The sequence below is a fragment of the Apteryx mantelli genome, chromosome 6 (assembly GCF_036417845.1).
Source record: "Apteryx mantelli isolate bAptMan1 chromosome 6, bAptMan1.hap1, whole genome shotgun sequence".
In the NCBI taxonomy this organism is placed as follows: domain Eukaryota; kingdom Metazoa; phylum Chordata; class Aves; order Apterygiformes; family Apterygidae; genus Apteryx; species Apteryx mantelli.
The window spans coordinates 29,400,574-29,424,624 of NC_089983.1; the positions used below are offsets into that span (position 1 = coordinate 29,400,574).

Here is a 24,051-nt window from a genome sequence, read left to right on the forward strand (position 1 = left end):
TGTTTTGTTTTGTTTCCTCTAGGTCTCCTTGGTTAGCTTAATAGCTAATGCCCTTGGTTTCTCAGAACTTGGGGCAATTAAATCCCTCCGAACATTAAGAGCTTTGAGACCTCTGAGAGCTTTGTCACGCTTTGAAGGCATGAGGGTAAGAAAAAAGGAAACTCTGAAATAATCTGTGAAATAAATACATAAAAATATGCCTAATGAATTATAAAATCATGCAGAAACACTGAACTGCATTGCTGTCATCAAGGCGGTCAATATCATGTTTGCGTGTATTACTTGTGTATTGCTATTTTTAAAGGCATTATTTCTACATATTTTAATGCAACATTTTATTTGTACTTATGTTTTGCATTAAATATTTTGCTTTATTTAGAAAAAAGAATCTGATTACTGATATATATTGTTCTTTAAAATTTTTTTTTGTGTGTTTACTTACTAGGTGGTTGTAAATGCTCTTACTGGAGCAATCCCATCCATTATGAATGTACTTCTGGTTTGTCTTACATTCTGGCTAATTTTCAGCATCATGGGAGTAAATTTGTTTGCTGGCAAGTTTGCTCACTGTGTTAACACCACAACTGGTGAGATGTTCCCACCAGAGGAAATTGCTAATAAGACTGCATGTGAAAATCTTAGGCTCACTGCTGTGGATGTCCTGTGGAAAAACGTGAAAGTAAACTTTGATAATGTTGGAGCTGGTTATCTTTCTCTGCTTCAAGTAGTAAGTGTATATATTTTGCTAAATTAATTTCTCAGCTTTAAGTTTTGTAGCAGTAAAATTTGATTCCATAATTTTCAGAGTTATATTACAATATATGCATGGATACAGTATTTTATTTCATGATTGTGCTCTGTGCAAGTACCCAATCACTACTGTCTTTTCAAATTCTACAGAAATACAGAATCTAGTCAATAAAAAACATAAAATAATTTTATTTACTTGATCTTTAACGCATATAGATGTAGATTTTTTTACCGCAGTCATCAAGTAGGTACATTCTAGAGCTCATCTGATTTTCAAAACAAAAAGAGAGTCCACTATTGATTTAGAAATAAGAGGGAAAGGAAAAATTGTTAAAATTCACTTTTTTCCTTTCTCTTTTTTGCCTGTATTTTAAGTTTGTCTCCCAGTTTGTTATTCCTGTTAGCTGCACTCCAGTCATCGCTATTGTTGAGTTTTTTGTTTGGAGATCATTTGGGCCTTGTTTTTAAACTCTAGACCAACAGTTGGTGAACTTGCCAGAATCCTAAGAACAAGCTTCCTTCTAGTGGCAGCATCTATGGAGTGGAGCTGATAGGACAGGAACATCCATTCCTAATCAGGTTGACAAAAACTTCTGGGAAAATATTTGTACACATAAGGACAAGGCAATTATTCTGTCTTTTAGACTCTCAAGCAGGTAGCTGATAGTATTGTGCTAGTAGGCTACCCTTTGATTGCTGTTGGACTCCAAGGAGGAGCAGTAGCTATTGCTACATAGCTCCAGGAAATTGCATGAATTATCAGCCTAAGAGGACCGCAGTGTTTCTGCTTTTGTAACATGTCTTGCATAGAGTGTTCAAGTACGTAGTGTTTCCAACAAACTAAACATTTGTACCTTATTTTTATATAATATCATGGTTCACAAGAATATTTTCCTGGAATATTGCAGCCACCTCAATTTATTTCACTGTAACTGATAAGCAACTTCTAAGAAATATTTAAATTCCCAAATATAATTTCTCATGAAGACCGATATTAACATAACGCCTGCCAACTGGGATTACTCAGGAAAAGCCAAAAGCTATTTGGGTTTGAACTTCTAGACAATCTTCTTATCATGTTTTTGTTAACAGAAAGTGACTTTGTGGAACATCATTTCAGGTACACAGAAGCTACATACCCTACAAAACAACAATTTCTCTAATATCTTGACAAAAGTGTGTTGTTTCTCAAACTCATTCAGATGTGGTTTGCTTATTGCTTTGCAGCATAGGAACTGCAAAAACAGATGCAGAATCTGAATGTTACAGTATATAGTATTATTATGTAATATAATAATAGTATTATTATATTAAATATACCAGTTTAATATTGGTGGTAGTTTTCCACTCATCTCCAAGTCCAAAAGCTTGGTTGAGCTTTGTTTGCCACTATAATTCCAAAAGGCAAGTTTACTGCAACTTTGAAAAGTTAGAACCTTGTTTATAACCTTTTTCTACTTTCTACTCTAGCAGTTCAGCTACTCTGGAAACCCTCAGCTTTGTGGAAACTAAAGGGAGTGGTAACTTAAATGCTGGGTTCTTCAGTAAAGGACTTTTCACTACAGTGAAGCTGAATTTGTACCTTGCAAATTTCATTCAGTAAAAGATGTCTTGGCCTGCTATACTGGCTCTCCTTCTCCTATTATGGCAAAAGGAAAATTGTTTGGGCTAGAGAAGACGCATGTTTCACACATCCTCTGAATAGGAAGAATATGTTGGTTTTTTGACATTGTGACAGTAAAATACAGTGTTGTACTATAGACAGCATCTTTTTCATGCCTACTTGGTGCTTGCAGCTCAGGATAATTCTTGACCTTTCTTTCTTTTCCCATGGTCCCACAGGTGAATGTGAGGATTATGTTTGTCTCTGGAGAAAATCCTAAAATGTTTATCTTATATAAGGTAGTAGATAGTATCTACCTGTTTTAGGTAGTAGAGTATATGGTCTCTGCATTCTGTCTCTCTTGTAACAGGACACAGCTTACACCAAATGCCCTGTGATTTTTAAACTTTGTTCAATTTTGCCACATAAAAATCTGTCATGATAGTGAGATACTAGTGTCCATATTAAGACAAACCTGTTACAGTGTTAATGTTTTTTCTCCTTTACATGTACTTTATATGTACTATGAATGCTGATGACGAGGAAAGTATATTATGTAGACATTATGGAGTCATGGAGAGAGAACTTTCATTCTCAGTACCTGCAACACAGAGATGTTGTTTGCAGAGGTGTGATGCTATTTACAGATGTGTAACAAATCTATTTCTAGACCTCTGTGAGTAAATGTTGCTGGAGCAGTTCTAAATATTGGTCTATTTCTATGGATGATATAAAAGATGGTTAAATTAAAATCTGTCTTTCTTCAGACAGTAAATGTATATTAGCTTAATTTTTCTGGTAAACACTGTCCTTACAATAAAAGCTTAACGTTTTCTTAAAATTTCCTGGGACTGCTTATCATCTGGACTTTCTTTAGGACTGTTTGCATATTCTATCTGAAGAATGCAAACCTGTTTTGACTGATTATATATAAAGGCCTTTTCCAGCTTTTTGGTGTCAGAAAGTTAAAACTGAGAGCCTTGTTATAAATTGCACTCTTTCTGTCATGCTCAGATACTGATTTCAACACATCCCACATAGAATTAGATGAAAATGAGAATTTTTTCAGAAATTCTTTTTAAGTATTAGGGATAAGTTAAATTCCACAGTAGATTATTTCTTGTGAATAATGCACTCATATTTTGCCACTAACTTTTAATGTTCTCCTTTATTTTAGTTGGTGCAAATACATTGCAGAAGACAGTGTTTTATAGTTGAGGATGAGTATAAAATAGGAGGCTTCTTTTTATTTGAAGCTTTGAAAGAAAATATTAACAAACTGTTTGTTTTTAGGCAACATTTAAAGGATGGATGGAGATCATGTACGCTGCTGTTGATTCTACAGAAGTAAGTCCAATGCAAACTTTACCGAGCTTAAACAAATACAAGATTCATGCAATGCTTCTTGAGTGGCACTTGAAATAAAGTAAAATACATATAAGAAGCATGTAAAATACTGACAATTTTTTTATATAAATCTAAAATTATAAAGTATTTAAGTGCATATACTTCAAATAGGTTAAAAATAAATTTGTATCAGTGGATCAGTGGACATAAAATATCACTACTTAAATGAGTTATCTGCAAGTAGCCTAACTAACGAAAATTGGATTCTTATGGATATTTGTCACTGCAATGTATAGATTAGGAAATGTGTTTTTGCATATGTCTCCAAAAATAACCCCAATTTGCAAGTGAGAGCATCTGCAATAGTTAATCCAGAGTTGTGGGAGTACTGAATGACTATCTCAAAAAATAAAATGGCTGAATTTTGCCTGTTTTTCTTTTAATGCGGGTATTTGCATCCAGCTCCTGACTTGCATAAAATCCATAGGAACTTAGTTACTTTTGAGACTTGCCCACTTTTGTCAAATTTAGTAGAAAATAGACAACACATCAAATGTCATTTGAGAAGAACTGGGAGACAGAAAGGGGAGAAATGGCAGCACTAAGTGTGTAATCAAAAACACCTGTATTCCTTAGAAAATTAGCCTAATTAAATAGATTTTTCAAGACCAAAGAGTAGGCAAGTTTAGGATATGCTCAAAACCAGCTATTCCCTCCCCCCCCGGCTCCTGCCCTTGTCAAGGAGTTGCTGTCCATCTGGATGCAGCTTTTATTTCTGCTCAGGCTTCTGTAAATTGTCCTTGCTGCTATTGGTGATGTATTGCAATTTTTCTTTATTAAATAGATGGAGAAACAGCCCAAGTATGAGTACAGCCTGTACATGTACCTTTACTTTGTTGCCTTTATCATCTTTGGATCATTTTTCACTCTAAACTTATTCATTGGTGTCATCATAGATAACTTCAACCAACAAAAAAAAAAGATAAGTATTCTGATGTTTCATTGTCATAATACTTCACTGTCATTGAGCATTCAGTAAATGTATGCAAGGATCAATATTAGTATCAGAAATTTCTCAGTAATACAAAGAAAAAAGGCACAGAAAGTTAATAGTTGTTAACTATTTTTTTAATTTAAAATAGTGAAATAATAGTCTTTACTTTTCAAAGCATTTGAAGTAATTTGAATTTACACTGGTATCTGCCTGTTCTCCACATCCTTCTACACCTCCATGATAGGCTGTACATCAGAAGGTAATGTATCATTTCATTTTTGCTTATTCTTACAGCACTCTGACTATGCTATGAGAAAATGCAGAGGATTTCTGCTGCAAGGAAATAGATGACAGGGAAGAAGAGACTGTGCAAAACTAGAAATAGTAAAATTGAAAAATAGATCATGTATAATAATACTGTGAAGGCGTTATCAATTACAAAAGGACTAATAAAGAAAAGCTGAATCCCGAAACTGTTGCTCAGTACTGCAAGATTAGAGAGGTTTGGAAAACTGTCTCATGTGTTGATAGTGATTTTGCAAAAGAGAGAAAATTGTTGACGTGAATTTTTTTTTAACTGAAATTTGTTTTCATTATTCAAATGAACACAAAACTGTCAGAACTCCAGGAGGATTCAAATAGATTAAAATGCAGGCTGTGATGACAAAGTAAATTCTACTTGCTATCTAAATTCAATCTAAGATCTACAGTAGTCTTATTTTTCTGTACACATTTGGAGCACAATTGTATGGGAATCATAGGCTAAAAAGAAAAGGCAAGTGAGCCACTAATTAATAGCGAGGCAAACTTAGCTTCTTCATTTGCGGTTCTAGACGGTTTGTCAAATTTGATTCTTCACACTAAAAAAAGATAGTGATAGACTTACTGAGATGGAAACTTCCGCTAAATGTTTCCATATACTCTAGGCAGAAATCTACACTAAAGACCTGCTGGGATGTTCTCTTGTAACCTTTTCTTTTTTCTCTTTTTTTTTTTTTTTTTTTTTTAATCTCTTCAGAGTGCTCTGTTAAAGTAATCTAAACCTGGCAGTAAATTTGCCAGATAATTGTGGCTGAATAGGTCTAATGAAACGTGCTCGTTCATGGTATACTGAAAATGCTTAAATGTTTTATGTAATCTACAGATCTTAAGAAATGTATTATCCTTTTGATGATTATGTTTATTTTCTCACTTGAATTCTGAGCGGTTTTGACTTTTCATTTCTTTGACAGTGCTGTTCTTCTCCTTATGCTCTGTAAGGAGAGCATACACAGTTGTACAAAGTTTTTCTTTCATTTATTTGAGAGAATATTTATTTCCAGTGAGGAAATACTGGTCTCCCAGATAGGGACTTTGGTCTGACAATTTGTCTTAGACCTGTTTTTCCTCATAGGTGTACAATAACTAGTTTGTTCTGATTTATTTTTCTCCTCACTTTCTTCAGTTTTTCTCTCAGTTTCTCTCTTTCATCCTTTGGAAGGACAAAGAAAATTGGCCAATATCATAAAGGTTGCCCAGCATGGTTTGTGAGACCCAACCCTTGGAGTCAGGCCATTTCTTTATCTGCCAGTCTGGTGTATCTGACTATAAGGTGATCCTGAGATTAGAGTATGCAGTTTCATATGTTGCTTCTTCAGATACTTTGAGTCTCGTCTGCAGACCCAAATAGTAGAAAGGAAGAGTTTGTGGATCCAAAACTGACGACATCTTCATCCCCTGGTCAGTTTGTACCTCCCCCGGCGTAATGTCAGGGGCTTCCAGGTCTTAAGAGGAAGGTGGTTCTTTTTCTTCTGATCCTAGGAGAGGAAGACTAAGGAAGTTATGTACATGCAATTGGTGTTTTTTGGCAGTCTATATGTAACAAGGTGACCTTACCCATTAATGAGGCGATTATGAGTTCTGTTAAGCTCGTTTGACAGGTGCTGACATCTTCAGTCATCATGACTCAGAAGGCAGAGAATGGTTCCTGATAAAGGGCTCCTTCTGGTAGTTCTCTGTATACATCCCTTGTATGTACGTAGCTCTTATAACTGTCACCAAGAAAGTTAAATACTAGAGATATCACAAAGGACAGTGCTAATAGAAATGCACAGAGCGTGCTGTGTGTGGCTACGCAGCAGTATCCCTCTTGTCTTTGTTCTGTATTGACATCACTGAGATCTCTCTGTTTGGGCAATGTTCTGGAGATATGAATGGAAAAGACCTTGTGTTGTAATGTACTGTCCCTGTGTGGTTAAACTGTGGTCTATTTCTTTAGTTCCTGTGTGCATCCCTCTTTTATTACATTAATTCTTATGGGAAAAAAAGTTTCACTGTCTGTCAAATTGCTAACCATCTTACTCCTCAAAGACATCTAAGGTGTATCTCATCTTGAGAGAGCTATTCTCCCTGCGGACAGCACACTGAGACAATGATGACTTGCTCATTCTTGATAACCATTACATCAGTGAGGGAGCAGAAGAAATCCTAATTCAATGTTGGTTTCCCCCATAGGGATTGTTGTGGGGTTTTTTTAACCTAACTGGGTGAAATCTCCTGTCAGATTCACACCACATTTCAGCCATAATCAGTAAATTAATTTCTTGCTTTCTTTCCAAATACCTTGCTCTCTAAGAATTTAATCATACTTGAGTATGTGGGTTATGAGAAGAGCATGCTATACAGGATCTCTTGTGATTTCTAAATCCTCATGCAATAACTAGCCATAGCTGATAGGTCCAGACACATCTTCATCAAGTATTACTTTCTCACTAAGACTGACACTGCATTTGACAAAATCAGAGTACTCTGTGACTCTGAAATTCATTTCAGAATGACACTGCTTTGGAGTCATGCACAGTGACTTATAAACAAATGCATGAAAGAGAGAGAGAAGTTGCTTGTCAAAGTAAATGTGTTTTTTGAGAAGCATTTCCATATGTGTATTACACATAGCAGTCCAGATACCCTTTTACTCAGACTGCCGTGTCCTATTATTCAGGCAAATAAAAAGAAAAGTAAACCCTTTGCACAAGTAGGGGGTGATCAAGCCACTTATGCACTGTGAAAGTACTACTGTGGCAAAAAGTATCTGAACTGAGATACCTGTACTCATATGATAAAATGTGCATCCTGAAAACTAAGTAACATCAGTAATTTGTCTTTCCTCATATATTCTCCTTGAGGATCTATCAGCTCAAAATAAATCTTTTTACCTTTGATGCTTTTTTTCATCTATGGTTGACTGATTTACAGTGTGAAGTTTATGATGTGTTAGATTTATAAGTATCTACAGATCTTGTATTTTTACAGGGTTTTTCCCTACATATGTAAATGAATTATATTTAGGTTGGGTCTATAATTTCCTATGTTTTGTTGATAACAAATAGTCAAAAGTTGTTCCATTTATTTTTTTTCCTTTCCCTAATTTGTTTTGTTTTTTCCAGCAAGACTTTAGAAACATACTAATGGTCTTTTATAAAATTGCTATAATTTGTACTTTGCAGCCATTTATAAGAATGAACAAGTAGTTCATAGAAATTGTGTTCTGCAATCTGATTTAATATGTTTAAAGGCATGGCTGTAATTTGTTTTATTTTTATTACTTTACCTTGGAGGTCAAGACATTTTCATGACAGAAGAACAAAAGAAATACTACAATGCAATGAAAAAGTTGGGTTCCAAAAAACCGCAGAAACCTATACCTAGACCAACGGTAAGAATATGTGTTATTCTTGCATCATCTACATTTGGGAACAAATTACAGTGGTACATTAACTATCCAAAAATGTCTCCTTTTACTCTAAAATGTTTTAGGCCTAGAACAATTTAGCCCTTCAAATCAAAGAATCTGAAGAAATATAAGCCTGCCATTTTGGAGGGGGAGCTTACAGTGGGCAAAGAAAATTACTGAAGAGTGTTTTTCTTGTATTTTTCAGCCTTTTGCTTGGTTACATATTTTGGGGGGAGGGATAAAGGGGCGGGAGAGAGGAAAAGGATATTCATTATGTACAAGATAATAGTACACACTTTCTTTCTTCCTCCCCCAGAACAAATTGCAAGGTCTGGTGTTTGATGTTGTAACAAAACAAGCATTTGACATCAGCATCATGGTTCTCATCTGTCTTAACATGGTCACCATGATGATAGAAACAGATGAGCAGAGTGAATTGATGCAAAATATTTTATACTGGATTAACTTGATCTTTGTTGTCCTTTTCACTGGAGAATGTGTGCTCAAACTGTTCTCACTCCGTTACTATTACTTCACCATTGGCTGGAATATTTTTGATTTTGTGGTTGTTATTCTCTCAATAGTAGGTAAGAAACTCTTATATTCAAAACCAAAATATAGTAAGATATATATGTATTAAAAGCTTTATTTCTGCCAAGTTTTCTAGATTAGAGAAATACTTAAATTTCATTTCTCTTGATTTTTTCAGGAATGGAGAAACATGCTCTAGGGTAGTAACCTTCTTAATAATTCTGTACCAATTTTAACACTCTTTTTCCCAAAAGGTGCCAGAAAAAAGCTAGGATTATTTAAGAGATTTATTAAGAAATAAAATTTACTGACTCTTTCTCCATTTATAATTTTCACTAATGGTAGAGTTCTTTATTCATTTTCTTTGTTATGGAAAATGTAAACTGTGATAAAATTTTATCCTTTTAAATCTCTTTTTATGTTTCACAGGCATGTTTTTAGCTAAGGTGATTGAAAAGTACTTCGTGTCCCCCACCTTGTTCAGAGTTGTACGACTTGCCAGAATAGGTCGAATCCTGCGTCTCATTAAGGGTGCTAAGGGTATTCGCACTCTGCTTTTCGCTTTGATGATGTCTCTTCCTGCTTTGTTCAACATTGGTCTGCTGCTGTTCCTGGTCATGTTTATCTATGCCATATTTGGGATGTCCAACTTTGCCTATGTCAAGAGGGAAGCCGGTATAGATGACATGTTCAATTTTGAAACGTTTGGCAACAGCATGATCTGTCTCTTCCAAATTACCACATCTGCTGGTTGGGATGGTTTGTTAGCCCCTATTCTCAACAGCGGGGAACCAGACTGTGACCCTCAGAAAGCTCATCCGGGCAGCTCTGTTAAAGGAGACTGCGGCAACCCTTCCGTTGGGATTTTCTTCTTTGTCAGCTACATTATCATCTCGTTTCTGGTAGTGGTGAACATGTACATTGCTGTGATTTTAGAGAACTTTGGTGTTGCTACTGAAGAAAGCGCTGAGCCCTTGAGTGAGGATGACTTTGAGATGTTCTATGAGGTTTGGGAAAAGTATGATCCAGATGCCACACAATTCATAGAATATAGCAAGCTGTCTGATTTTGCAGCTTCTCTGGATCCTCCTCTTAATTTACCAAAGCCAAACACAATTCAGCTTATTGCAATGGATCTGCCCATGGTAAGTGGTGACAGAATTCACTGCCTTGACATCTTGTTTGCTTTCACAAAGCGTGTTTTGGGGGAAAGTGATGAGATGGATGCCCTCAGAATACAGATGGAAGATCGGTTTATGGCAGCCAATCCTTCTAAAGTCTCCTATGAACCAATTACAACCACATTAAAACGAAAACAGGAGGAGGTGTCTGCTACTGTTATTCAGCGTGCTTATAGATGTTACCTTTTAAGACAATCAGTAAAAAAAGTTTCATTTATGTATGACAAAGATGGAGTTGATCTGCCTATCAAAAAAGATACAATTATTGATAAGCTAAGTTTAAACTCTGCTCCAGAGAAAACAGATATGACCGCATCCACCACATCTCCACCTTCCTACGACAGTGTAACAAAGCCAGAAAAAGAAAAATATGAAGATGACAAATCAGAAAAAGAAGACAAGGGGAAAGATGGAAAAGGAAATAAAAAATAAAGACAAAAACAGCTTGCCTGTGATGAGTGTTTACAAGCCTGAAAAGATGACATTCCTGTCAATAGCACTCTTACTGGAGGACTATGCCGAAATGACAAGTTTTTACGTATTTACCCATTGTTATAGTCAGTGCCTATATCAAGACAATGACCCTTCATTAGCAAACTCACTCTGTAACAGGAAAACAATTGCCAGAAGACTAGCTTTTATTATCAGCTAGCAGTAATAAAGAGGACACACAAAGTTTCTACTTGGACTGTAGGGACCCTTAACAGGGTACAAAATTACCAGTCATAATAAGTCTGTATTTTTGTGAAATAAGTGTATTCACTGTGTACATTTCATCTGCCATATATGTGCTATATTTGTAATTTCTTTTGATCTCATTAGCTTTAATACACATTATTTATGATTTTACTATGCTAAGAGAAAAAATACTCTTTCAGAAGTACACAAATGTCAGGAATATATACTTATGGCATCGTAATGTGAATATAGTTTTCTGCTTGGCAGTTCTAAAAACAGAAAACCAAGATCCCAGATTCTTGGACTTGAGGATTTAGATCCAGTCCTCAGCAAATGCTAACAGAAGGACAGAGTATAGTGAAACAAGTTATCAGAAAACACAACAAGGAGAGTCTACATTCATAAGGGAATGTTTTTCACAGAAAGGAGGTTGGTAATTTAGTGTCTCTTCACAGAATCACAGAATCGCTGAGGTTGGAAGGGACCTCTGGAGATCATCTAGTCCAACCCCCCTCCTCAAGCAGCGTCACCTAGAGCACATTGCACAGGATTGCATCCAGGCGCGTTTTGAATATCTCCAGAGAAGGAGACTCCACAACCTCTCTGGGCAACCTGTTCCAGTGCTCTGTCACCCTCACAGTGAAAAAGTTTCTCCTCATGTTCAGATGGAATTGTCTGTGTTTCAGTTTGTGCCCGTTGCCTTGCGTCCTGTCGCTGGACACCACTGAAAAGAGTCTGGTCCCATCCTCTTGACACCCTCCCTTCAGATACTTGTACACGTTGAAAAGATCTCCTCTCTTGTTTTTAATGTACTTATGTTTAATATTTTAAAGTAATTCATAATTTACTACACAGTGGTACGTGCTCCTATTCAGATAGAGGAATTTAAATAAGTCACACTACACACATAGCTCCTGTTTTAAACATGAAGTTATGAAAAAAAAACATGGTTACAGTCAGGATCCAAGGTATCCTTTCATTCCTGAGGGATTTAAACAGATTTTATGACAGAAAAGCTACAAACATCAAGTTGTGCTTATAGAGAATTACTGAAAATGAACAGAATGGTGGTCTGTTTTTGTCTTTGTTTGTTTGTTTTAATTTCATCAGTGGCTTCCATATTTAATTCTACAGTCTGTCTGCGCTTCTTATTTCGCATGAATAAAACCCATTTAAGACAGTAATCAAAGTTACGTGTATAAATTGACAAAGTACCTAAGGGACAAATATTGCCTTAATGTAAACCTCAGGCTGAAATTTTAATACTTTGGAGGGATGGGTCATACGAGAGACAGAAAATATGTTCATCAAAGACGTGTGGCACTTCAGTCATGCTTCCACTGGAATCTTCCCTAGAATGCCGAGGTGACCAAAAGGGTATACTTAAATCAGCTTTATCCTGCACTATAATTTAGATAACCTGTGTTCTCATCCAAGCTGACACTATGTATGTAAGTAAAATGCCCTCTGTTCTTTAATCAGTTGTTTTACGTAGTGGTACCTGTTTGAACAAAGAGACAATGAACTAAGCACTGTATTTATTGCATCAAATATGTACCTTGGAAAGTGTAGCTTATAACATTTCAATAGATAATATGATATATTCTGTAATACTCCAAATAATTGGGAAGCTTTAACTGATGCATGCTTGCTGCTATTATCCTACAGCTATTGAAGTCTAAGATGGGAAGACATGTAAGTGGTAGAATGAAACAAACTGTTCAACCAGACCATCATTCCTAGTAAGCAATAGTTTCCTGCTATTTTAGATTTTATTTTAAGTTTTTTAATCAGTAACATGCAGTGAAAAACGAGACTACACAGGACAAATATATTGTTTAACTTGCTTAAAATGTGGGGCTAGAAAAAACTTTTATAATATATATGTATATCTATTGATCTAGCTATATTGTTTTGAAAATAATTTTATTTTATAACATTTTATAATAAGAAACTACAAATATCTTCATGTTTTTGTCTTTTGCTTTCTATCCATGACGCTTTACTGCTGGGAAACCTAAGATACGATGTGAATCGGTAGTTCTAAGTTTCTGCTAATTATATTAAACATATTTTAATAAGGAATAATTTTAAAAGAAAAGGACATTTCTTCTTCCTCTCAGTAGGTTGTTCCTTATATGTAAAACGAGATGGAAGGGTTTCTTTCAAATTCATAGTCCACTCTCTGTCAATTTTCAGGTTAATCTTAGTCATAGAAACATTGTTTTCTTTCCAGTATCCTTTTCTTGTTGATTCATGCTGCAGTAGAATTGCTTTAAATATAATTTGCTGTACAGAATCTTTTTTCATAAAAATGAATAGTAAACTTGTATAATGGACAGTGAAATACTTTGTGTTTCCTACAAAAGAAATAAAATATAGTTAGGCTCCTTCTTTTACAGAAACTATTGACTTGTAGTGTACTGGTGAACTGCATGCAGAAGTTGTTTTACCAAAAATAACTACATTGCTAACAACCCAAAAGAATAAAGATAACCTTTTTATGTACTTGTTTTAGTCTTTGTGTATTTACTGTATAAAATTAATACAGATTAACATTAAGTAATTGTTGTTAAGGGGGGACCACTTTAGTGATGAGGCGGTTTTAGATGGCTAAATTTAAGAAACCCTTTAGATTTGAAGGGTATGCAGAAGGATCAAGTCAACATCTTCCATAAAAAACATTAAATTTCCCCTATGGATAAAAGAGAAAAATAATTGTAAAACATGTCATTCAATTACCATACAAATAAATGTTGAATTATATTCATTTTTTGGGGTCATTCGTAACTTCAGTGGAATCCAAAACTGCTCTGAAGAACTTTAATAATTGTTCTTGAAAGAGATGTGGATACTGTGCAATGACCCAGCATCCAAAGGCTCTAAGCACCTGAACAGGAACCATGTTATCCAAAGCAAAGAAAGTATCTGCATTTTTAAGTCCTCAGTTTATGTTACTGTAGGATTTGGGGGTTTATCATTCATTAGCATTGCAGAGGAATTTATATAGTCGTATCTAACATTAATTTCCCAATTAATGCTCCCCAATTAATTTTGCTATAATTTGGTAGTGTGCAGAAGCACATGATGTTTGCTGAAAGCACAATCAAACTGAAATCACCATTCTTGTTGACTCAAATTCCAAACTTTTTGGTCCTTTGCAAAAAGTATAATATATCTGCAGATTTCAAATGTATATATTTGAATAAACTTGCAGCCTTTTGTATTTCTTAGAAATTATTCCAGTATACCTGGAAGTCATTTGCCTTTCTGGAAGATACAGTTGACCCGCAATGTTCCTCCTTAACCTTCAGGTATAAAATACATTAATGTTTTAATGTTGATATAAGACAGATGTTTCTGCATAATGGTCTAGTCATATAACAGCAAGTGAAGCATTAAGCAAAATTCCTAGAACAGGAGGGCACTGCACTCTCTTATTGTCCTAGTTTACAGAGAAAGGACAATGAATAAGAGAGGCATTCTCAAAGTTTCTGAGGAAAAAGCCTACTTCGCTGTCTCTTATCCACCCAGGAATGTTAGTGTATTTTCTTATCTAAACCATCGTTCCGTGATGCCATCAACTCTGTTTAAAAAACAAAATCCCCCAAAATGCATTAGGACATGAAAGGGGAAAATTTCTTGTTTTTGAAAATCTTGGCCTTGCTCAACTCCATAACAAAACTCTATTTCACTTCAGTGGATTAGACTTCACCTGCATCCAGCGTACAAAGTTGTCTCTATTGTAAAATTATTAAGTGAAAGATGGTATGGGGAAGAGAGAGGATATTCCTCATTCATCTCATTGTAAAGAGCCCTGAAATCTTTTTTTCTTTTTTTGGTATTGCTTTTAAGCAAAAACACATGTTCCTGAGTATCATATGCATCAGATTCAGTAAAAGAGAATCTCCCATAGCTGTTAGCATGGGACTTAAAATAAATAGTTAAATCTGATTGCCTCCAGTAGAGGGCACAGACACCTGCCAGATGATCGTGCTATGGTGATTGGTGTCTTTGATTTAAGTCACATAAGGAATCAAGGAATAGAAATTACAGTCACAGACATAGGGGATTATACTTTGTTCTAGTAAACTAATGAAGCTGCAACGTGATAGTTGAACTTGTTGTGTAAAGGCAGCTTTGTTGTAATACTTTTGTGACTGGGCCAGCAATTTATGGGTTTAGGTTCTAAACAGCAGCATGTGGCCCTTTATTTAGGGCTGGCACCACATTGGTTAAGAACCGCCGCACTCCTCTGAGTTTACTAAAATATAGCCTTAGGGTGTCTATTAAAAACGTGCTGGGGAATTCCACAGATAGGTTCTGCTTTTATTAATAGGCATTATTCATTTAATTCCACGGTGCATCCACAGCCCCAACCTTTTAAAAGAATCACAGAAGAAAGTATCTATCTCATTTGCATGGCAGACAGTCATAAATAACATGAAGTATTATTAAAAATGCATTGATTTTTTTGAACCTAGAAAATTCTTAAGGTAGCCATTCTATAGCACATATTCAGAAAGACTTATCTAGCTTTATAATGCATTAGCAGAAATATCCTGAAATATCTACAGTATAAGAATATTTAATGGCTCACAAACCTCTGCATTATAAACATCATTTTCAGTAGGGGATGGTACCAATGTCCTTTATTCTCTGAGCACAGCTAAGTTTTGTCTGTGTGATCCAGCATGCAGCCTCCATACTTAGCATATTTCGTATTTTCTTTCTCGCTGATGAGTGGGAGCTGTTGCATAGTGAAATACAGACCTATCCTAGTGCCTGTCTTAAAAAAAAAGGAAAAAAAGAAAAGAAATACTGCAGTGGAGCCCAAGCAAAGTAAACTGCGGCACATTCTCATCTCCCTGGAGAGGGGAAATTGCATGCAGAAGCACACATGATCTCTGCTGCAAGAACAATATTTGATGAAAATAAGACATGACAGTTCATAAACAATTTATAACAGTCAGAAACAGCAGTGCCAGACATGCTCTGCACTTGCATTTTCTATTGTTTGTCTTAAAAGCATCTTGCTTTCTTTTTAACAACAATCTTAATAATCTTTGTAGAATCTTCCAGCTAATTAAAAAACCCATAGTGTTTTTCAGAAGATGAATTTCTGAGATGGAGCATAATATGCCATTTTCATTTTCAAAGTAGTAAGTATCTGCAGCATGCACATTCATAAATGGCCAGGGAATTACATGCCTTTTTGCAGTACTGCTGTATAAAACTGTCGTGCTTGCAGATACCATAGCAACCCCTGTCATGTGGTGCTTCTTGATTACCAAAATATACAGTAACTTTTTGCCCATGTTCTGCAGAAATACTTGCATTAATATCTGTGTAGATGTATATCTGTATAAAGTGTTCAGTAAATACTGCATCTGCATCCACCAAATATGGCAAACTGGACTATACCAGTGATGCTAATCATGCCTGTGGTCTTGGGCAGGCAAAGAGCTAAAATGCTTTCTCCACTGACAGGCATTGTGAATCCCTGTAACCTTTCTCTTGTTTATAACCTCTTGATGGCTGTGAAATGTGATGTTTAAACATTCACACAGCATTGCTGCAAATTCTGGTATATTATGTGTTAGACTGAACTCAACTGCTCATGCTCTACCTCTATAGGACTGGAAATTGTTGCGAGTTACATGGTAACAGATAGGTGGGGAGATAAATGCAGAGACCTGAGAACATCTGTCCGGAGCTGCATGAATCCAAGAAGTAAAATAATTTGGGAGTGATGTTCAGGAGCATTGTGAACTCTGTTCAGATCACCAGCTTTACTGCTTTTACTTTTGGGGGGTTTTTTTGTTTGTTCATTGTGTTTTAGGTCTGACATGTTGAAACATCTTTTAGAATTTAATTTTGTATGAAAATAAAAAGAACAAGGAAATAAGAATATTTATGTCCAAAGGACAGTAACCAACAGCAGATGTGTAGAAGACATAATAAAATGTTAACAGGATTTTTCTACTTGGGTTTTATGATTAAAACCCTTATTTCACATTTGAATTTTACTCTGTATGCCTTTGAAAGTACAATATTGGGAAGGGCATTGATTTTTTTTCAAGTTGACTTTGCCAAGTGTAAAGAATGGTAATATATGCCATTACTGTCTGTCTTTGATGTAAGACACATAAAAGGGGTTACAGATTTTGCATTATTATTTCACTAAAGATGCATAAGATTTATAATCTCAATGTAAATTATGCAGAAGCAGACTGTTTCAAAAATGAATTTAAGAGAATCTCATTAGATGTGTATCCAAGAGCCAAATCTCTGAAATGGTATTTACATATGAAAACAAGTGTAATAATGATAACGTACTATTGTATACCCCAGAGGTTTAAGCCACTGAAAGGAAACCATGCATGTGGAGGAACGGACAGGAAGGATTGTGGAGTCCAATAATAGATATAAATGCCCCTCTATTCCAAAAGATAATGTAAAAAACCCTTTTGTGGCATTTTTTTCTGCATCTAACTTTAAACATTGCTATCATTTATTTGTTTAATATTATGAGTGGTGATTAATGTTTACAGTATGTTAAGACTTTGCTTCTTCTGTTCATAGTTGGAATTGTTGGAAGCTGACAGTTCGTATATTGGAAAAGCCAGGCATTGGAAATGGCATAATTTTAGTGAAATAGGACAGACATTCACAATAGTTAAAAGATCTTTTTACAGGAAAATAATGTAAATTTCTAATTACTATGAAGTCCACAGGCAATTAGAAAAGGATAAATTAGTCTCTACCTGGACTATAAAGGTTAGATTGCTATGTCATCATCACAGAAGATACCCCTGATTAATTAACAATGATATTATTAATTAAGCCTATTCCATGTAACTAATACAAATTTAAAAACACATTTCATTGGAAAACTCTGTTGCTGGGAGAATTTGTTGGTTTTAGCCTACCAACATTATGGTAACACAAAAAAAAAAATCCCTACTTTGATGCTTTTCTTGTGTTAAGGCTTGAATCTAAAACGTGAAATTCTGCAAGGTTATAAATCGCTAAAATCTATAGGTTCACTATATAAAAAATAGTATCTCTAATAGCTTGTTTTCAGTGTACTTCTTGATTTATTGTCAGTTCTCTGACAATACAAAAGAGGAAATGAAAGTAATTACTTATTTAAGCACGAGACCCATCTTTCCAAGGCAGTATTTTAAAACTGCCTCTTACTGAAATAAAGAGCTAATTAAAGGGTGCAGGAAACTGTCCTGTGCTTTTTCTAATGTCTAAAGTTGTTGTTGTTATTATTTCAACAATCAATGAACAGCATCTTTTTAAAACTAAGAATTGTTAGAAAAGGGATTTCAGTTTCTTTAGCCAGCAGCTCTCTTTTCAAGATCTTTACCAGTACCTTTTCAGGGGATAGAATTATGTGCCACATACTGGAAAGAGGTATTTATTGCTTTTAGATATTATTCTAATTTTGCTAATATTTGTTTTGATAATATTTATTTAATATTAAAGTATGTCAGCTTGTCCTGGCAGTTGATTCTGATGCCATGCTATCCATGATAATGGTCAAGTCTAAGAGGATTTCTGTATTGTCATCATGTTAGATCACAGGATTATGCAGATAGCCTGGTTCTATTGTCTTTAGTAGTTTCCTGACTTTACCTTTTATCATTCACAGTGATCTCATATGTACTGGAAATGTCTGATTGTTCAACAAAATTCCCCTGAAGCCTGGGAAGCCAGTTCTAAGGTTTGATTAGTTAGGGAGCTCAAAATCAGCAACTACATTGAGATATTTTTGAGGACCTGATTTGGGAGCTCAGAGAATCGCTGCTCAGTTGTTGTTTCCTATAGTGGACAGGGACAATCTGTGTTCATCAATGGCAAGTCTAGGGAAATAACATGTAAAACTTACTTTCTGCTTTAAAAAAAATAATAAAAACTTCTTTTTTGCCTTCCTTATTCCAAATCAGTAGAATTTTTCAGAGGATGACCACCTGGTTAAAGCTCAGCAGAACTGAAGCTGCTCGAGCATGAGCAAATTTTAAGACTTCTGGTGAGGGTGAGGTGTATGCGTATAACCAAAGTGTAAAAGTTAGAGTCAGAATTCTCTACTCACTTTTATTGAAGTGCTTGATCTATAAAGCAAGGACAGCAGCTGTGCATGGGTGGTATGAGGCTCAAAAGACTAGTACAGCAAATATTTTAAAGTATGTTAACACCCGCAAAATGAAAGTCCTTAGGTTACTACTTAAGAAAGTAATCTGAAGTTTGTCATGCTAAGTATAAATCTTCTCATTGACTTCTGCTCCAAGTTTCTATTTGAGTATGTGATACGCACTGGATATGCACATATGGTTATGATCTCATACATGTTTAGACATATATGTGTATATATGTGTGTATATACATACATTCATATGTATATATATACACACACATATATATGATCTGTCCCTTTGGTAGAACAACAGATTCAAATACGATATAGCACTTTTTGTTCAAATGTTCAATCAGTATTTTTGGAGAAAGTGGGAATTGGTATACCATATCATGAAACATCTCAAATCCTACTTTAGAAGCCCACATTCTTTGTTAGTCCCCAAGTTTTGGCATTAGGGTATCAAGTCCAGTGATGTTATATTAGAAGACCAACTGTAATTGAGCCAAATGATTAAGTTACTTAAGTTCTCCATCTTCTGTAATTCTCATGCTGCTCTCATTCAGAGGTAAAGAAATGCTGAAGTATTTTTAACAGTTCAAAAATTCATATAGTGCCAATTTGATACAAAGGGCTCAATATATTTACCTTTAATACCACATTTAAAAGCCTATACCTATTCCTCTAGATAAAGGCTTTTTTTCCTTCTGACTTTGGCGGCTCTAGCAAATTATAATGCAGTCTCTTTCTCTTTTCTTTCTTCTTCCTGCTCCATCCCCAGTCAGGAAGAGAGAAGAGCATGCCTTTCAAGCAGGAAGACCAGTAATCAATTTATTGCAGCAGATGGTTCAAACAGTGGAGCTGAAGAGTAATTGGATCAGCTGTAGCAGTTATATTTCTCATGTGACAGCACCAGCAAATGGTGGTAGGTAACCTCATTAACAAATAGGCCTCACCCACAATTAGAAAAAATGTTAAAGAATGAAGAAAGAAGATACTGTTCTTAAGAAAAAGAATTAGAGACATGTTGAAGTCTTTTAGGATTAATAGATAACTGATCGTGAGGAATATCGTGTTCTACATAAAACTGTAGTTTTGTGTGTAAATGTGGTCTTTGAAAAGCAGGTGCTCAGTACTCAGCCTTCCCCCATGGGATAGAAGACACTCTAGAAGTGATTTAAAACAACTTTGAAACGTGACAAAATACTAATCAAAAAATGTCCTGCATAACTGTAGGCAGAAACAGATAATAGTTCATACTTATAGACTGATCACCAAATTACTGTCTGCTTGTACTGATTTTTTTTCATGTAAATAGGTCAGTTCTATCCTTTTAAAACATGTCCTGTCTGATAGAAGCGATAAGGGCTTTTGGGAAGTATCTGTTTTATTCATAACCCTGTGAGAGTTTCTTTAGGTTTGATTATATTTTGTTAACAGTTTCAGGAATGTAGTTACACGTGTCAGGACAATTTCAGTTACAAACTTCTCTAACACTTTAAAAATTTTCTCCTGGTGCCAAATGACTTTTCTAAGATTTTGCTTATCCCTGCCACACTGAGTAAATTAAAAAAATTAAAAAGTAGAATCTGGCAGAGCAAGATCTGAGTTTCCAGAGTCTTTATACGTACAGCTGAGATGCTGATCTGGAAAACCTTCCTTTGGAGATCAAACCAATTCCCATGCTAAGAAACCTTGAGGTACCTTTAATGTCAAAGAACTACCAAATGTACTACTAAGCTAAATTGAGGCTTAACTGATTCCCTGGATGAGAGATTGACTGATCTGTTGCTCACTAATTCTTTGTGACATTCACTAAAGATGCACTGGATAAGTATTGGCAGTTACAGAGCAGGTAGAAATTCTGTCATTCTCATCTTTTTAGCACAAGCACAAAGAGCACCTCATCTTAATCCTTTATTACATCTGTCTGTTAAAACACAGCAGTTAACAAGTCATTCCTCCACTCTGCACAGTGTGGTGAAAACCTTGAGTCCAAAACTGGCAAACTCTGTTGGAGGGGGGGTATCCCCATCACAATTTTCTGCTCTTTGTTGTTTACCAGGGTTTCAGGTGAGGGGGAGAAGGGAAGAGATGGAAAGAATGAGAAGAAGCATCTCCCTTCAGAAAGCTCACAAGGAGATGGACAGAGCAGGGATAGACACAAAGGAAAAGAAATAAAATGAAGTGTGGCAGTAAGTTCTGGAACTAATGAAGGGTACGTTAGCTGGATTTTTTTTTGGCTAGTATTATAGAAAACACACTTTAATTTAGCATTAAGAAAAAGTATGTAGTAAAATCATGGGTCTACAGAAAATAAGAAAAATTTTCAACTTTATTTCAGTGAGCGAATTCTTTAAGGGGGTGTTGAACAATTGTACAACTCTCTTCTGTATTTATAAAACATGCAAACTCAGAGTTTCTGAATGTATCTGATTAGTTTCTGTATGTTTTAAGGGATTACTGTAAATTCCTCCAAAATAATCTGGAGCTATTACTGTCAATTATATTGGAACATACTATAATCATGAATAATTATTACTATCACAAAGAATGCAATGTATTTCTATTAACCTTTCATATCACTACCCCATCCTTCTTTGGTGCTCTTAGCTAGGAGAGGAGTTGTGTTGCCTCACTGATTTTATCAGTGTGCTCCCCTAATACTCTTAGAAACTCCAGAGTTGCTCTGGCCTTTCAAAGCAGATTAAAAAGCATGGGGACATTTATACTCCAGTATAACTGAAGAATAGTGTTAGTGGCATGAGTAATCTGCTAGGAGATACTGTCAACCCAGTAGTTCTCTGACAATGAAGTTGCACCTGGAGCAAAACCAAAGATGTGGGTTTTCTGGGGTTTATGGGAATGTCCTTTCAAAGCAGTGTTGTTGACAAAAATTTGTGTTGGGCACTTTTACAGTTCAGAGTTTATATAACAGACTTCTAAACAATGCTGCTACACAAGGAATGGAGTAAAGGGGATTTGGATTTCAAGCAAGTGAATTTTTCTTCCACTTTTCATGAAGCAATTGTCATTCCTTGTATGTTATCAATGCAAAATTATGCTCATATTTTATAAATCCATATCAAATTATATCCTTTTAAATGGAATGGTGATTGTATTATAACTGGCTTTACAAAAGTTAAGGCTGTCAGTTTATTCATACCATATTCACACTGAATCAGGAGATTCAAGACTAATGCATTAAATTTCAAGGGAGGAAACTGGAATAGTGGAAAATAATTTGAGATGGCTTGCTCTCTTCCTTCTTAAAATTCCTGATAAACCTTTGGTGAGTAAGATCTGGAGCTGGTGACTCACTGTAATTTTTGTTTCAGTAGCACTTCTGACAGCTGATATCTCTAAAAGTGCCTCATCCTTACTAATTGTCAAGTAGAAGACCTAAATTAGGCCATAGTTTCACAAACATATCTAACTGCCATCAGCTGGCAATATATGTGAAAGAAGTCCTGCTCTTCCTTTTCCCCTAGGCTAGCATAACCATTTGTGTGGCCTTGCAGCAGACTAGACTGGAGAACCGAACTCTCAGTGAGGGGGAAAAAAAATGTTATTTTTAACCTAGATAATTCTCCTATCCAATTCACTGTATGGCCATACAAATGCTTGTGGTAGGCAGAAGGGAAGTGGACAGGGGCAGGCAGGGCTGGCAGTCGTCCCCTCTTATACTAATTTGGTATTCATGAAACTATGGGTTTGGGTATCTCTTAGTATGGTCCCTGATGCTACAGCCTTGATGTTGTTTTGCTTCCCTGCTAGAAGAGAATGAAAAGATAGAGTCAAAAAAAAAGCATTATGAGAATTAAAAATCAATATTCCGAGTCTACGGTATCCTGTGGCAAAATGAAATTTGCAATCTAGAGCAAATCCAAAGTATTGCGTCTGCTCAGATTACCATGCTCTATACCCCTTACAGTCTGTTCTTAAAAAAAAAAAAAGTTAACTAAAATTGGTGATTTTCCAGTTTGGAAATATGGATGAAAATCCCCTTTGTATCTCCATTGAACTTCGCTTGGTCTATTAAATTCATTTTCCTAAAACAGAAATATGTTTGTATCAACAAAGATTCATAATCATCAGAACTGTCAAATACAATCAGTTTGAAATTGGTTTAGGATTAATTTATTTTAAGTAGGAGCTCATTTATTTAAAATAGAACTCAGCAACCAGTTAAATACAGTAGTAGAAACTCAGTGGAACCCAGAAGATGCTGCCTCTCAAGAACCGAGGTGCTGCGTCTTGCTAAGGCGTGCAGTAGCAGTTCCTGCCAAGTCCACAGCTCAGCAGAAGCCAAAAGTTAGGTACCACTGTGTAACCTACCTAGCCATCCTCTCATGATCCTGTGAGTCCCAGGAGCGTGACTGCTGCATACCACTCAAAATCCAGCCCCAGACTATCTTTGTCTCTAGGCAAATGTTTGCTGACTTGTAGTTTAAACATCAATTAATATTGTGTATTGTTGTATTTTTCTGAAAAATTTCTCTCTACCATAACTTCTAAGTTGTAAACTGATACTGAAGAACTTCATTTAAAACAAATAAAATGAAACAGACATGAAGAAACTTAAGGAAACTCAGAAAATCAACATCATTCCTTCTGCAGACACAATATTTCTATTTCTAGTTTATTATTTAACTTTCCATTTTGTTAAGAAGGTGGTTGTTTAAAAAACACCGTTGTCTGATACCATATTGCTGTAAGTAAGCAGAATAGATAGGTCCCCTTATGGCAACTCTTAAATTCCTCCTCTAGTTTAATCATAATAATTAAAATATCCTCAGGAATAGCTCTTGCTTATAGAGCTTTATTTTCCATGCCTTCTGCTGCAGCTAGTTTTATAGCCTCAAATACAAAATTTCTTAATTGTGTCTTTAAATCATCTTACTTTCAGTAGAGGAATTACCTTCTTCAAAGTTTTGTCTAGCCAAAAAACTTCTTTCTTGTTCTTTTAGGCATCTTAGTAATCCCTATATTGTCACCTCCAGTGTAGGCCACTGCATCTGTGGCTACAGATGTATCAGCTGGTCGTTTTGTCTACCTGTAAGAGAAATAAAAGATGTGTAGCCTATCAACTTCTGAGTGGTGATTTTT

The 24,051-nt window shown here is 35.5% G+C and overlaps 1 protein-coding gene across 1 annotated transcript in view; it reads left to right on the forward strand.

Annotated features, from left to right (window-relative positions):
- The window catches only part of LOC106499211 (sodium channel protein type 2 subunit alpha-like), an 83,041-nt gene extending 69,737 nt beyond the window's left edge, over positions 1 to 13,304 (forward strand). Inside the window, exons 21-27 of the mRNA XM_067299107.1 lie at positions 23 to 145; positions 446 to 727; positions 3,647 to 3,700; positions 4,545 to 4,682; positions 8,284 to 8,388; positions 8,723 to 8,993; positions 9,367 to 13,304. Of these exons, the coding sequence (XP_067155208.1) occupies positions 23 to 145; positions 446 to 727; positions 3,647 to 3,700; positions 4,545 to 4,682; positions 8,284 to 8,388; positions 8,723 to 8,993; positions 9,367 to 10,550 (2,157 nt within the window). The 3' untranslated portion in view covers positions 10,551 to 13,304. The remainder of the gene's footprint in view (positions 1 to 22; positions 146 to 445; positions 728 to 3,646; positions 3,701 to 4,544; positions 4,683 to 8,283; positions 8,389 to 8,722; positions 8,994 to 9,366) is intronic.
- Positions 13,305 to 24,051: the final 10,747 nt, after the last annotated feature.